The 13,924-nt window shown below is 35.1% G+C and overlaps 1 protein-coding gene and 1 pseudogene across 2 annotated transcripts; one reads left to right on the top strand and one right to left on the bottom strand.

Annotated features, from left to right (window-relative positions):
* The first annotated feature begins 125 nt into the window (after positions 1-125).
* On the top strand, positions 126-7,626 carry LOC145620746 (uncharacterized; annotated as a pseudogene). The gene is made up of 2 exons (XR_014108294.1): positions 126-756; positions 7,232-7,626. The product of XR_014108294.1 is annotated as an uncharacterized LOC145620746 (transcript).
* Positions 7,627-7,741: 115 nt separating this feature from the next.
* On the bottom strand, positions 7,742-10,654 carry LOC145620745 (two-pore potassium channel 4-like). The gene is made up of 2 exons (XM_081675453.1): positions 9,353-10,654; positions 7,742-8,359 (listed from the first exon to the last, which is right to left on the bottom strand). The coding sequence occupies exons 1-2, from the start codon at positions 10,438-10,440 to the stop codon at positions 8,164-8,166; spliced, it is 1,284 nt and encodes a 427-aa protein (XP_081531579.1). The 5' UTR covers positions 10,441-10,654; the 3' UTR covers positions 7,742-8,163.
* Positions 10,655-13,924: the final 3,270 nt, after the last annotated feature.

The raw sequence follows: 13,924 nt of genomic DNA, 5'->3' as shown, positions 1-13,924 counted from the left end.
TGATGGCCTCCCATGCCTCACCGGGTGTGGATGGCCTAAATATGGAGCCCCCGGTTATGAAGTGCCGCGGCATAGCCCCCGCCCCCCAAAAAAATCTAATCGAAGGGTTTTTCTACGTTTTATCTCTCCTCCCGACTCACTCACTAAGTGAACACCTATTTTTCTCAAAAATGAAGTATTTACGATTCATTTCACCCAAATTCTCAACTCTTCGCCAAAACCCTAAATTCAATTTTCTAGGGTTTATCCAATCATCAAATGCAATCTCCTCGCGCAATCACAGCACCACTCCGGCTCAAGAATCAACGCCAAAACCACCGCTACCGGCGGCGAAGATCACCGACATTGCCAACGAAATCTCGAATTTGACATTGCTAGAAGTGGCAGATTTGACGAGTTTGCTTGGAAAGAAATTGGAGGTGAAAGATTTGCCGATTGTTTCGCTGATGATGCCGGGAATGGGGTTCAGTCTCCGAGGAATGGGTGGCTCCGGCGGCGGTGCTGCGGCGGCTCCGGTGGAGGAGGAGAAGAAGGAGAAGACTGTGTTTGATTTGAAATTGGAAGCCGGGTTCGAGGCCGGGGCGAAGATTAAGATTATTAAGGAGGTTAGGAGTTTTACTGATTACGGTTTGAAGGAGGCTAAAGAGCTGGTGGAGAAGGCTCCGGCGGTGTTGAAGACCGGGGTTTCGAAGGAGGATGCAGAGAAGATTATTGAGAAGATGAAGGCGATTGGCGCCAAAGTGATCATGGAGTGAGGTAAGAATTGATATTGATTGTTCTTGTTATATGTTATTTTTTGTTTGGTTGAATTTGGGTTGTTTTATGTGTTTTTGGGAGGATTAAAGGTGGTTTTGTTGTTGGGTTTATGTTAAGATTACTTTTGCTACATTGCTGATTGGAAATAATGGCATTTTTGCCTAGTTAAGCTATTAGAGTACGAATTTCTGCAGTCATTGGTTGATTGCAAACTAATGTAGCTTAGTTCTCCATTGGATCCTTGGTTTATGTTATCGAGTAATTAGCATTATTAGCTATTGTTCTCTTTGAACTGATGATTTGGAAGTTTGTTTTGGGTTGTTAAACGAATTTGGACATTTATATATGGGATCGGCGATGCTAGTGGTTAGTGGCAACTCTATGACTGGTTTCTCTTTTAAAGACAGGTGTGGCTGGAGAGTAGTTTAATTGTCTGCGGTAATGACAGTTAGGAATTTATGGGCTTTAATCTTTGTATTCTGACTTCGGTAATTAAGAGCTAGAAAATCATTGTGAAGTTGGGAGCATTTTTTTTCATTAAGTATATGCTACTTACATGGATTGTGGGCACTAGCTTGTAAGTGATAATGTCTCTGGATTGTTGTAAAGGTCATTTATTGGTCATGGGATTTGAGGTTTACAAATGTACCACACTTAGTCTCCTTTGCTTTATGTATTCTTCAAGGGTTGGAAGAATTTGATTATAGCCTTAGTTGGAAAGTTTGGAATGCAGACACTAGTTGATGTTGGATACAATTTTCTACTTAGCTGTTAAGACTTGAGAGTTTTGCTTGGTCTTTTATGTTGAGCTGGTTTGAGGTTTCCAAAGGTCTCAAGTACTTGGTCTTGTTCCTTTACATACTCACGGTTAAAAGAATCTGACTTAGAGCTGAAATGGAAACTTTTACTCATCATTAAGCGCTGATTTCTAATTTCTTCAGCTCTATTTGGGGGATATACATAATGTTCTAGTGTACTGAGGTGCATGTATTTGTGATGTATAAGGGTTGATTTAGTATTTAAAAATTTTGAGCTCAGAGAATTCCTATCTTTGATTCTTAAAATTTGAAAAATTCACTAGCTTATACATCCTTCAGTTAAATGGGTATTGATGAGATAATGGATTTGACTAATGCTCCATTCCTTATTAGTGTCCACTTAACCAACTTTTGTTATTCCATATTACCTAGCCTTAACATATCTAAGTAATGTTACTTGCAAGTTTAAACTATCAAATTATCAATGCAATATGTCTGTCTGTCAATTTCTCCCCTCTCTCTCTCTCTCTCTGCCTGCACCCTAACCCTCCCTTTATCTTTCAGCCTGCAATTTTAACCCCCCTTTCTCTCTCTCATTTTATTTCTTTTGAGCATGAGCACCATCAATCCTCAACTGTCTCTCCCCTTCCGTTCCCCTCTCCACCAGACATCAAATCACTCTGCAAGAGCTGCCAGGGCCAGTCTTTCTCCTGAAGCCCCCCACACTCCTCTCCCTTCTATATTGTTTTTCCTTTTGTTCCATTGGAATTTTCACCAGCATGTCATCACCGCTGCAACATTCCTCATTTCCTTGCTGCCTTTTTTTTGTTCCCGTACATTTAACTGGGAAAAAGGGTTGAAAGCTTTTGGGGACTGCTAGTTACTGGGATTCAATACGTCGTGAGGAATCTGAGGATTTGTGGTGGGATGGTGTTATGTTTTCAGCAGAAATTAAGCAAGAAAAAAAATGATTTCATTAGCTTGATCAGTGTAATTAAACCAAATTCAACATACCCACTTTCAAGAGATGGAGTCTCTTTCAATGGTTGGTGGTTGGGGGGGGGGGTTAGATGGCTTTATTGGAAAGGTTGATATAAATTAAGGGATAATGGAAGGCAGCGACAGTAATTTTCTCGAGAAAGGGAGCAGATTTGCATATTCTTCAGATTGTTGCTGGAGAAGGTGGGTATTGTGATGAGTTGAGAGTAGGAATTGTGGAGGACTACCACTGTTTTGATTCAAACATGGGGTACAAATTTGCAGTTTTTTCAGAAAATCTGCCAAAAAGGTGGGGGGTGTAGACTGAGAAATATGGAGGAGCAGTTTTGTTATGCCCTATCACATCTACCTTTTTTAGCGATGCTATCTTTAAATTTGCCCGCCCATGCATTTTTCCTAAAACTCTGTGCCATTTTGAGGAAGGTAAACTAATTTGCAACAAAGGGAGTAAGGTAAGTACCATTAAGCTTGAAAAGGTCTACATAATGGCTACCAAGTCCAATTTACTATTTATAAGTATATGTGATAAGTGCGCTAAATTAACTTCCAATAGGTTTAGATAAGGCTTAAGGGATATGGTGCAAGTACTTTCAACTACACTAGTTCTTTTTTTTGTTCCAATTTTTTAATATCTTACCCCATACGAGTAACGAGTCAAGGAAAATTTGATTAGAATTCTAATCATGACAGTATATATGTTTCTTGTGTGAAAGAATGGGAAAGCTATGATTCAATACAATAAATGATTGAATATGAACTAAGGTGTTGTTTAGTTGCCTTTACTTTTCATAGGCACTCAAAATTCCCATGAATTTCCTTTTGGGTATGTTGTTTGGTTGACATTAAAAAGCAAATATGGGGGAAGTCACAATTCATGGGAATTTTCACTTCCTACAAATTATGGGAAGTTACTTACCCACCCCACCTTTGGTCATTCACAATTCCTAGGATTTAAACATTTATGTAATTCCTAGGAATTTTTATAAAGGAAGTAATTTCCCATGAATTAGAATATCCCATGGGAATTTACTTCCTACATCGACCAAACAAGGCCTAAAATTAGTGTGATAAAATTACTAAACAATACTCCATTTGTTATAGTCACATTGCTCCAACCCGGTACAATATAATTTTGTAAACTACTCTTATGCCTTGTAGTAGTTTTTTGTTATCTATCCTTTGCCCTATCAGTCTTGTGAGTATATGCAAGTATGTGTTCCAGATGGGTTAAAATTAATCAATTTAAAGCTGTCCCTATATATATATAGATTGATTGATATCACTCATCTTTCCCTAACTTAAAAAGCTGATGTGGCGGAAAATATTGACAGTGTTTGTCAATCATCAAGATCAACTGGTCTGTATGAGCTTTGGTCTGTGTACAGATCTTTGGACCCCGATAGACTATTTACGAGTCATGAGAACAAACTGGTCACCAAGTAAGGAATGATCAAGATGTGTTCATTTACCTAACTTCTAAAATGTTAGGGTTATTGGATAAGTAGGGAATGAACAGAGTTTTCACAAACATAGGCATTCTTATACTTAAACTCCGGCTATGCTTTTACTTCATGAAGTGTTATGTTTTTACATGTCATGTTTTAAGTACTCTATTGTCTAGTGTGTGTTAAGCTTCTAATTTAGTGATGTTTATGCATTATGATGACGGATGATGTATTAATGTAGTAGAACTAGTCCTCCCCTTAAATAGTTTATGGGGTAGTTGTTTGTATTGCTAGCATTAATGTTAAATCGGAAGGGTGTTATGTATGATGTATTAACTATTTATGGTAATATACTAATATGTTGTTTGTTTGTTTAATTTATACATTTTATTAATTGATATAGTTGCTAAAGCGGAAAAAGATAATCATTTAGAAAGGTATATGAAATGAATAATACTGTAATCAAATAAATTGTAGAAGCTATTTTACATCAAAAAAAAAACTTAAATCTTAATTTTTAATCACATAATACTACATTAAGTCATTAACACATAATATCACAAGTACATAGCACACTACTTGTGCGGTACAAGTTATAGCTTACCATAATACTTCAAATACATAATCATAAGATTTTTACTAGTGATATTAACCACATCCTAATTAAAGACTTTTTTTTTTCTAAAATCCATAGAGACGTAGAAATAAAAACACTAATTTTTGATAAACAACAATTTTAAACATAGTTGACCCTTTACGCCTTATCACAAATTTTCCACCATAGACGTGTCTTTTTCCCCACTAATGCTTGGGAAATACAAAGCAGTTTAACATCAACCCAGTTTTCCAAAAAAAGCCCACCTTCTTCTTCACCTTCAGAGCCGCGCCGACATGAACTTGCAGATGTGTGACTAGGATGGGTTCATCATCGTCTACAGGAACCAAAACCCCCTTGCTTAATTTAGCATCAACATATTTATCAAGCCATAGACACTCCCTTAAAGTATTCTTTTCCCTATGTGTTACCGACCCACACCTCGAGTTCGGTGGTGTACGGTTCGGTTCCCTAAGACCAGGTGTTGTGAAAACCGAGCTCGAAAGAAGAGGAAATGTGAAGCTAGAACACCTGCCGACTTCGGATGAACCCAACTTTGAAGCATCCTCCATTTCCTCAGATCTCGAAGCTGGTTTCGGCAACTTAAGGTTTTTCCTCCAATATTTCGCTCAACAATGGAACTTCCAGCTCATCACTAGTGGAATTGCGGGCTGAGATGAAGTAAGAAAGAGGAAGTGAATTTGGGTCCATGAGTTAAGTTGGAATTTGCTAGAATTGTGTTTGTGCATGAGTAGATTTTTGTTTTTTCAAGAAAGAACAAAAAGGGTTTTAAAGAGGGCTGCCAGTTGATCTTGATGATTGACAAACACTGTCAATCTATGAATTGATGAGTCATATATATATATAATATATATATATATATATATATATATATATATATATATATATATATATATATATATATATATATATATATATATAAAATAGGCAAGTACAACCTTTCTCAGTTATATTGTTAATCTGTTTTAGATTTTTGAAAGTTGGTGAATTGAACTTGAAAACTTCCTTGATGAATTGGGAATAAAAAATAGAATACTTTACTATATTAAGCAATGGAACCGGGCTCATTCAGATGGTACAAATAGTATGTAACGACTGATGAGTTAAGTGGCTAACCCCCTAAGTATATAAATGTTTTGTAGGTTTAATGGTTTATTGAAAGCAAGAAGGTTATGTAGGCTATGTTATATCCTATCTATTTCTGTAAGATGTTGATTAGACTGTGTAAGTAATTTATAAAAGCAGAAAATTGGAAATGAAAGGGAGCAACTGTTTGTGGGGTACAGGAGTTTACTTTTAGTTGTACTTTTGGGGATTCAATAAAGGTTCTCAAGAGAGTGAATTAATATGAGAGCTACTTCTTTGATATTCTCCGTACTGCCTTAATGCAATACAAAATACAGGATTTGTGAGGTGGAAAATCTCTTATTTTTTGCTTGGCATGGCATATATCATTGTTTCAGTGCCTTAATGTGTTAAAGATTCATGTGGGCATTCATTTGGCTCTTGGATTATGATTATTGCATTAATTACTTTTTACACCTCTGTTTACATTTTGTATCTACACTACCTGCCAATGGTTTTGTGTTGGAGTACTTGGTTTGGAAGCTTTCTATATGGATTAAGCCATATGACTATCTGATCATTGTGTATGAGGGAGCTATATATTTGTAGCATTACCGATGATTTGTTTTTGTTGATATTTTATTTTGGGGTTATTAAAAACTCTTTTGTTTCCTCTTCTCTAAATAGTTTTCAGTATTCTTGTTTGGGCATCAATCATCTGTTTTCTGGTGCTAAGTGCCTAAGCCCGTACTTTATCAATTCGTTTTTAGCTTGTTTAAGCTTTTGCTTTATACTTTAAGTTATTGTAGCCTCTAGTTATCTTAGAGCTCTCTTTTCGAGGGTTGCTTTTGGACTTGCCTATGATGTAAATATTCTATCTGTTTCTTTTGACTGGTTTTGGTTAAATTTTGACATTTGAGGGTTATCAAACTGTTGATCTCATTCACTACCATTGTTGCATGTAAAGTCTTCTATTCATGAAAACTTTGTTGAGATGTTAAAACCTATGGAGTTGGACCCAAGTTCAAAAAAATTTCAAGTATAAATTTAATAATTTATGCTTTGACTCATTCTCAGTTAGATCTACTTTGATATTGATTTATTTATTTTCCTAATTATAGATTTTCATATGACTTGTTACAAATGATGATTCTCTCTTTGCATGTCATAAACATCAAGGGTTTATATATCTGAACTCTATATGTTGCTGGAATTTTGGAGTTTTCGTCCTCCACATTCTGTATGTGAATGATTTGATTTATAGGGAAAAGGCGGATATTATAATCATAATGTTAGTCAAGGATTTTTAGTGTGGGCAAGTGTGTTTTCTCCTAAAACTTTTTTTTCCACACTTCTTTTTATATTTGCTCTATTTAATTAGAATATTAGGTCGCCATTATGGTTGCCTGGTAAGATTATGATAATTATAATCAGTTGTTTGGGATTTGGGTGAATTGGTGCTTGGATAATTGAATGGATACACTTTTTTTAAGAATAATTGTGTTAATTTCAGTTTTTTTAAATTCTTGCTATGCTTTTATATTCTAATTCAAATTGTGAGTTTGTCTAATTCATGCATTTGTGGTCTACAGGTCGGTCTCTGATTTAGTTAGATTTTTTGCCTGAGGAGGGTTGGCAGAATGAAGAATTCCCTCTCTAAATTGTGGTATCTCTAAGCCTGCCAACTCTTTGATGCACCATTTTCCATGCTTACAAAGGGTTGTGGTCGAGATAAATTAATATTTCAATGAAATCTCTTGGATTTTCCATCAAGCCTGAAGTGCTGGATATAAACTTGTATGTTTTCTCATATAAATTCATGGTTGTAGTCTTCACTGAGAGTAGGTGAAAATGTTTTGAAAATTTTGCACTTCAATCACGCACCTTACAAATCTGTAATGGTTACTGGCTTACTGCAATATAATAATAGTCTCCATCCTTAATTATGGTCATATTGTTTTGATTTAGGGTTTTCTTGATTATTGCTACTCTGGGCTGATTAGAATTCTGTTTTCATTTCGTGACTGTCAGAACGCATAAATGCTCTTATATTGATATATTTCAAATATTCAGCAGTATCATGCTTGTCCAATTTATTTCTGTGGCAATTTGTACATGTAGAAAACATTTTAGAAAGTTTTGCCCCTCAAATGATTAATGGACCGTAATCCTCAGTTTGAGTGTTAATTACTCGTAGTACAGTATGCACAGTTTACTGCAACATAAAATGCTCAATTGCATTTACTTCTGCTATTGCACCGAAGTCTGAAGCTTTGAGGAGAAAGTATTGCATTGCATCATATATTTAAAACAGTTTTTCTTCTCTGACGGAACAAAATCGTGAAAATCACTTGATCAGGAAACAATCCCTTCATCATCTCTCACGAGTCAGGACTCACGATGCTAAACCTCACCCAGAAACAATTTCATATATTACACAATCAATATGCCATTGGAAATGCATGCTAGTGCTATTAGCCCCAAATGAGTAAGCAAGACGAGGCCCTAAATGCAGGAAGCATTTTCATGTTTTGCTATGGCTTCCCTCACCATGTTCATCTTCAGAGCTTGATACCGAGTCACCTCCTGCGAGATCAGTGATTGCAATTCTTCGGCTGTGGGTGTAGTCTAGAGCATTAAATTCTTTGCAGATCTCTTCCACGTCACCGTCTGTTATTTTCCCCATCTCTTTAAGTTTGAATATAACATACTCAGCTTTACTGCAAACACCAAAATAACTGTTAGAAGTAGGGGCGGGTTTAGAAATTTTTAATATAAGCAGGGCACATATTCAATCCTTTCCAAACATTTAGTGACGAATCTATAGTAGCAACTTTTGTAAGTTTTCCTATCTTGTTAGACCAGAAAGTAGTAGGGACTTGTTTTAATTATTTGCTCCTCATGGGGTTTACGAAATAATCTTCCATGGTGTACATTATACGATTAGTCGTTTTCATGACATAGCATTGGCGTGCTGTACAACATGACCTTGTTTCCTGTCCGCCACCATTTTCCATAGTTGAAATTTTGCAAAACCTTGTTCAGGATTCAGACCTCAGCGCCACAGAACTTGCTTTGCTGCTTGCTAACTGAAGGGAAATGGCTAGAAGTCTTAGAACATGCTGCTCTAGCTGACAGTCATTAAGCACCTATCGTAAGATTTTAAACATGTTATATTTATGCTGTTGAATACCTATTGCCTAGCGTTGTTACCTGACTAGTACCTTCTTTTATGACCAACATAACTATTGAATTGTTGAAGCTTTGATCTAGCAGTTCCGAGATCAAGATCCACACCTAAATGGACTGTCTACTGCTTCCAATTCTATAATGATACAGAGTATATTGCAATTAGAGCTATGCTTTTTAAGTTGTAATTGTTTGTTTCTAATCCTATAATAATTTCACTCGACCAAACCCAATCCGAAAACCCCTTCACCATCTCTTCTTACTGTAATGTCTAGCATAAACCTTAGGTCACTTCTTATAACATTTTAAAACTCTTTACATTTTATGGAAAGGACGCGGCTTTTGTAGGCCAATAGGAAATATTCTACTACATTGAGGACCATTAGTTATTTCTCTGCTGCGATTTTTAACCTCACAGAGAAGTATAATAAGATGGTGACCTAGAATCAGAATGTTAAAAGATAAACAGAATAAAAAATTGCAGATTATTGTTATTCCAATGAATAATTATGAAGTTTAATTACCTGATACTTCCATCATGGTCTATATCAGCCTCCATCAGATCTCCAAGAGTCATTCTTTTCTTAAGTACATCTTTCGCCATCCTTCTATTTCTCTTCTCGAGCCTATACTCAGTCAGATACAAGAACGCCTTAGCAACTGCCAATGTACTTGCCAGTAGCCAAATAATCGCGAAGCATCTTCCTCCTACAGTCTTAAAGGCATGATCTCCATAACCTACTGTTGTAACAGATGTTACAGACAGATAAAAACTGTCAACCCAATTCAACTTCTCGAAAACATGCACTGTAAACGTCCCAATAGTAAGGAAAACAAAAACAGCTCCCAAAGCCAAGCAAACCTTAATCCTTATCCTCATTCTACCTTTTTTTTTGTCAATCACATAATCTCTTATAATCTTGTTAAACTTGGTATCGTCGAGGAACACTTCCTCCTGTGATTCGAGCACATACGTGACTAAACCATTCAGCAGAACGTCGATAAACCCAAACCCGACTAGAATGAAGATACATGTGAAGAGCTTAGTAAAATTAGAAGCCGGTATTATGTCACCATATCCTATGGTAGACAACGTTACTACTGTAAAATACAGGGCATCGACAAGCTTATTATCTGTTCTATGACCTTTAAACGTGTCGTGGGTTAACGTGAATACTGTCACCCCAACAGTTATATATAGCATTAATCCAATCAACGCCAGCTTCAGTATCCGTGAAGCCTTCTTTGTTCGATGTTTATGATCGAAGGAGTTGAGTGGAACAATTCCTTTCTCATCAGTGAACAGAGGAGGAGCAGAACATGACCTGTCGAAGTTGATAATAAGATCTTTGTCTAAGGGACTTGTAATAGGCGGAGGACACGGAAATGTGCTGTCATCCTTCAGAAGCCTAGTTGTGGATTGATGATCTAATAATTTTCTTCTGATGGAGTTAACTCGTGGTGCGGCGAGGAGGGGATGGACTGCATCATTGAAAAGAAGAAGCGATCTTAGAGATTGCGACGACCTTGGAGAGCCGCGATCAATGTAATTGTAGGCCGAAGGGAATGGTTGTTGTCTGATGGCTCGAGGCGAGTTTGTGTCTTGAGACATCCTTCCATCTTGAGGGAGAAATGGTTCATTCACTGTTAAACTTTTGCAAGAAATATTTGAGCCTTTTTTTATGAAGTTGTACAATAAAATTGGATATTGGTGATAATTGATATTAATTTTAATTTTTGGGTAAAGATTTTGTTAGCAGAAGATGTTCTGCTTTTTGTTCATAATAATGATCTGTAATCAAAGGTTCCTATGTTTGATAAATACAATTTTTTTTATTAGTGGTTGAAAAATAATAGAGACAACTGTCTTTTATACACTGGTCAAGGAAATGGACATCTTTGTTATTAATTTATTGAAAACGATCTTTGTTATTTGATATATTTAGTTTTCCTCCTATCAAACTTTACCTAGACACGTACTAAAAATGATTAATAGTGGCACAATTAAATATGATGTATAATTGTCTATTTCAGCAAAAATTTGTTTACTGATCTTATGATGTATCAATAGGATAAAGGTGATCTATTTGATAAGGAGAGATTGTTATATACCTCCGAGTGTACCGTACATCCAACTAACCCAAGGTTAATTTTGCTCTTTATTTGATGAATAAATGAAAAACAATCATCAAAATGAGAACAAAATACTTATGGGTATACGGTACACCCGGGTGTATATAACAAATTCCTCCATTTGATAAGTATTTGAAAAAGAAAGATATATATTGTATATGGTGTACATTATTATTGCTACAGATATAAAAGATATCCAATATATTATTTCATATTGATAAAAAAATGATTTTTTGATATTGATATGGAAAATCAATCACACAAATAAATTTTTCAATATTAATGATATCTTATATCTCTAGCAACAAGTTCATGGAATGATTTAAATAGAATCAAGCAAAAAAGATAATATAGTATCACTATAAATCTATAATCTATCTATAACTTTATACTAAAGGCGAAACCAGGAATGACACATGTCATTTCCTGGTTAAAAATTTTCCCTCCAAAAGTTTTTTTTCCATTTTTTTTTATTTTTTTGGCCAAAGCTTCTTAGAGAAGTTTTTAATACAAACTATACAATAATAATTCACTTCCTATTTGATAAGTATATCTTATTTATATGCAATAATAGTTTTCCATCTATAACTTTGTAATTGTAATGTAATTCAGAGTTATTTTTATTAGTCGTGCATATATTATTCTCTCTGTTTTCTTTAGTGTGATAAATTTTTTAATTATTTTTTTGTAATTACAGAACTTTCATCCTATTTTGCAATTAGGTTTTTTTATAATTAAATAGCAGTCTTAAAATTAATGATATGTATTAAAAATTACCGTGCATGGCACGGGACTTAACCTAGTGCTACAATATTTATAAGGAAAAAAACCACTCAAAAAAATAAAAATAAAAAACTTATGTATAAAATAATGATAGAAGGTACAAGTACTTATGTGATAAAAAACAATATATTATGGCAATGATAATGTATTTGTAACAAACAAACATTCCACAATTATTAATTAAGAAAAAATCTAATGTAATAATCAAATTTAATAATTCTTCATTCAATAATTTCCAAAAATATGAAAATAAGAGTAAGAATTTCTCAAGAAAATTATATGACTACAACACATTTTTTTGTGTGGCTGGCCACATCGTATGACCGGGGTTACTTATTCAAGAGTAAACCGACCATTACTATTCGTCAAATAAATCAGTAAGTGTGAATGATTGGAAAAAAAAAAAAAAAAAAAAAACAAAACAAAACAAAACAAAAAACAAAACAGGAGGGATTGTAATATCCACAACTCCACAAGTAAACAACGCAACGGCAATTAGTTTAGACCCTTTGGAAATCTATACCTCCCCAGCAAAAATTGTCCTTTCCCTCAATGTCAAAATAATAATAATAATAATAATAATAATAATGATAATGATAATGATAATAATAATAATAATAAATAAATAGTAGTCATTTTCTTCAAGTTTGACACCTTTTGTTTGTTGTCTTTATATATTTACTGGTTGATGTGGTTGACAAATTCCTATTCTCCTTCTACTCTATAATCTATTATCTATAAATCCGATAGTTAAGGAAAAAATGAATTAAAAAGGTCGACAACCTAGTTGGCAAAATGGTAGGGAACAAACAAAACCATGTTAAGTTTAATTAGATTTAGACGGCTATACATCCCATTCATTTCAACATCAACTTATAGCCGTCAATTCGGGTAATCAAGTCGGGTTTGGGTCGGTCAAATTAGGTCTCGGGTTAAATTAAGATCAGTTTATGTCGGGTCAATCTAGTTTCAGCTCAGGATTAGGTTCAGGTTGGATCAATTTTCAGTTCACGTTATAATGGGTCGTTCACCTTTTCGGATATATGTCTAGTTCAATTCGAGTTAAAATCAGATCGGGTTCAATTTCAGGTCCGGGTTGTGTTGAGTCAGGTTTGGATGGGTTAACAAATATGGTACATTCGGGTTTGGGTTAGTGTTGAGTCAGAATCTGGTTCAAGTTCAATTCTAATAAATATCGATGTGGCCAAGTTGAACTATTTAATTACACCTTCCATAATTTGATCAAGCATCATCAACATTTTATAAAACACAAAAGTTATATATGCTGAACAAAAGATTTAATTAAATCGGATTGAGGGTTTACAGAATTATACCATTATATAAGCTGAATAAAAGGTATATAAAATTTCGTTAAACCTTCCATGACTCGAGTTCATGTTTTAATTGGGTCAGGTACTAGTTCAGGTTCGGATTATTTTTTAATCGGATTAAATCAGTTAACGGTTACTATCAGGTCGGGGCAGGTTCGGGTTCAGGTCATAATGTATTGGATCAAATGGGTTTTCGGTTAAGATCAGGTCAGGTTGAAGTCAGGTTATAGGTCACTAGTTAATTTCACCCCATTGTTCGAGTACATGCTGGGTTCAGATATTTGTCCGTTGAAGTCGGGCTCTCGGGTCGGGTCAGTTTTTCACAGCTCTAGCTATAATCCGCACTTTTTGAGGAAATTTTGAGGTTTCTGGGCCCGGTGGCAAAAAGTGTTGAGACCCTAGGGGATATATCTCGGGGTTATATAATGCCGTTTGAAACCATATATGATCATTATATGTTGTCATAAACGTACGTGGTAGGCTTGAGTTTACAAAATCAATGCAAGTTGTGAACGGGTAAAATGTCCGTTTAAGGGCATATTGGATGGTTCCACTGATCCAATTTGACTCCCGGAGGATATTAGGGACCATGGTAAACATCTCATCATTTTTTTATTTCCGGGCGAAAAAAGGTTAAAAAAATTATAAAATTGAAGGCTACAATCCAAGCTTTTTGAGGAAATTTTGAGATTTAGGGGCCAGGTAGCGAAAAGCCTTGAGACCCTAAGGGATACATCTCAGGGTCATATAATGCCGTTTGAAACCATATATGATCATTATATTTTGTTATAAACGTCCGTGGTAAGCTTGAGTTTATGAAATCACTACAAGTTGTTGAACGGGTAAAAT

This window comes from Chenopodium album, chromosome 27 (assembly GCF_948465745.1).
Source record: "Chenopodium album chromosome 27, dcCheAlbu1.1, whole genome shotgun sequence".
Taxonomy (NCBI): domain Eukaryota; kingdom Viridiplantae; phylum Streptophyta; class Magnoliopsida; order Caryophyllales; family Amaranthaceae; genus Chenopodium; species Chenopodium album.
This window is presented reverse-complemented; position numbering and strand designations above follow the sequence as displayed.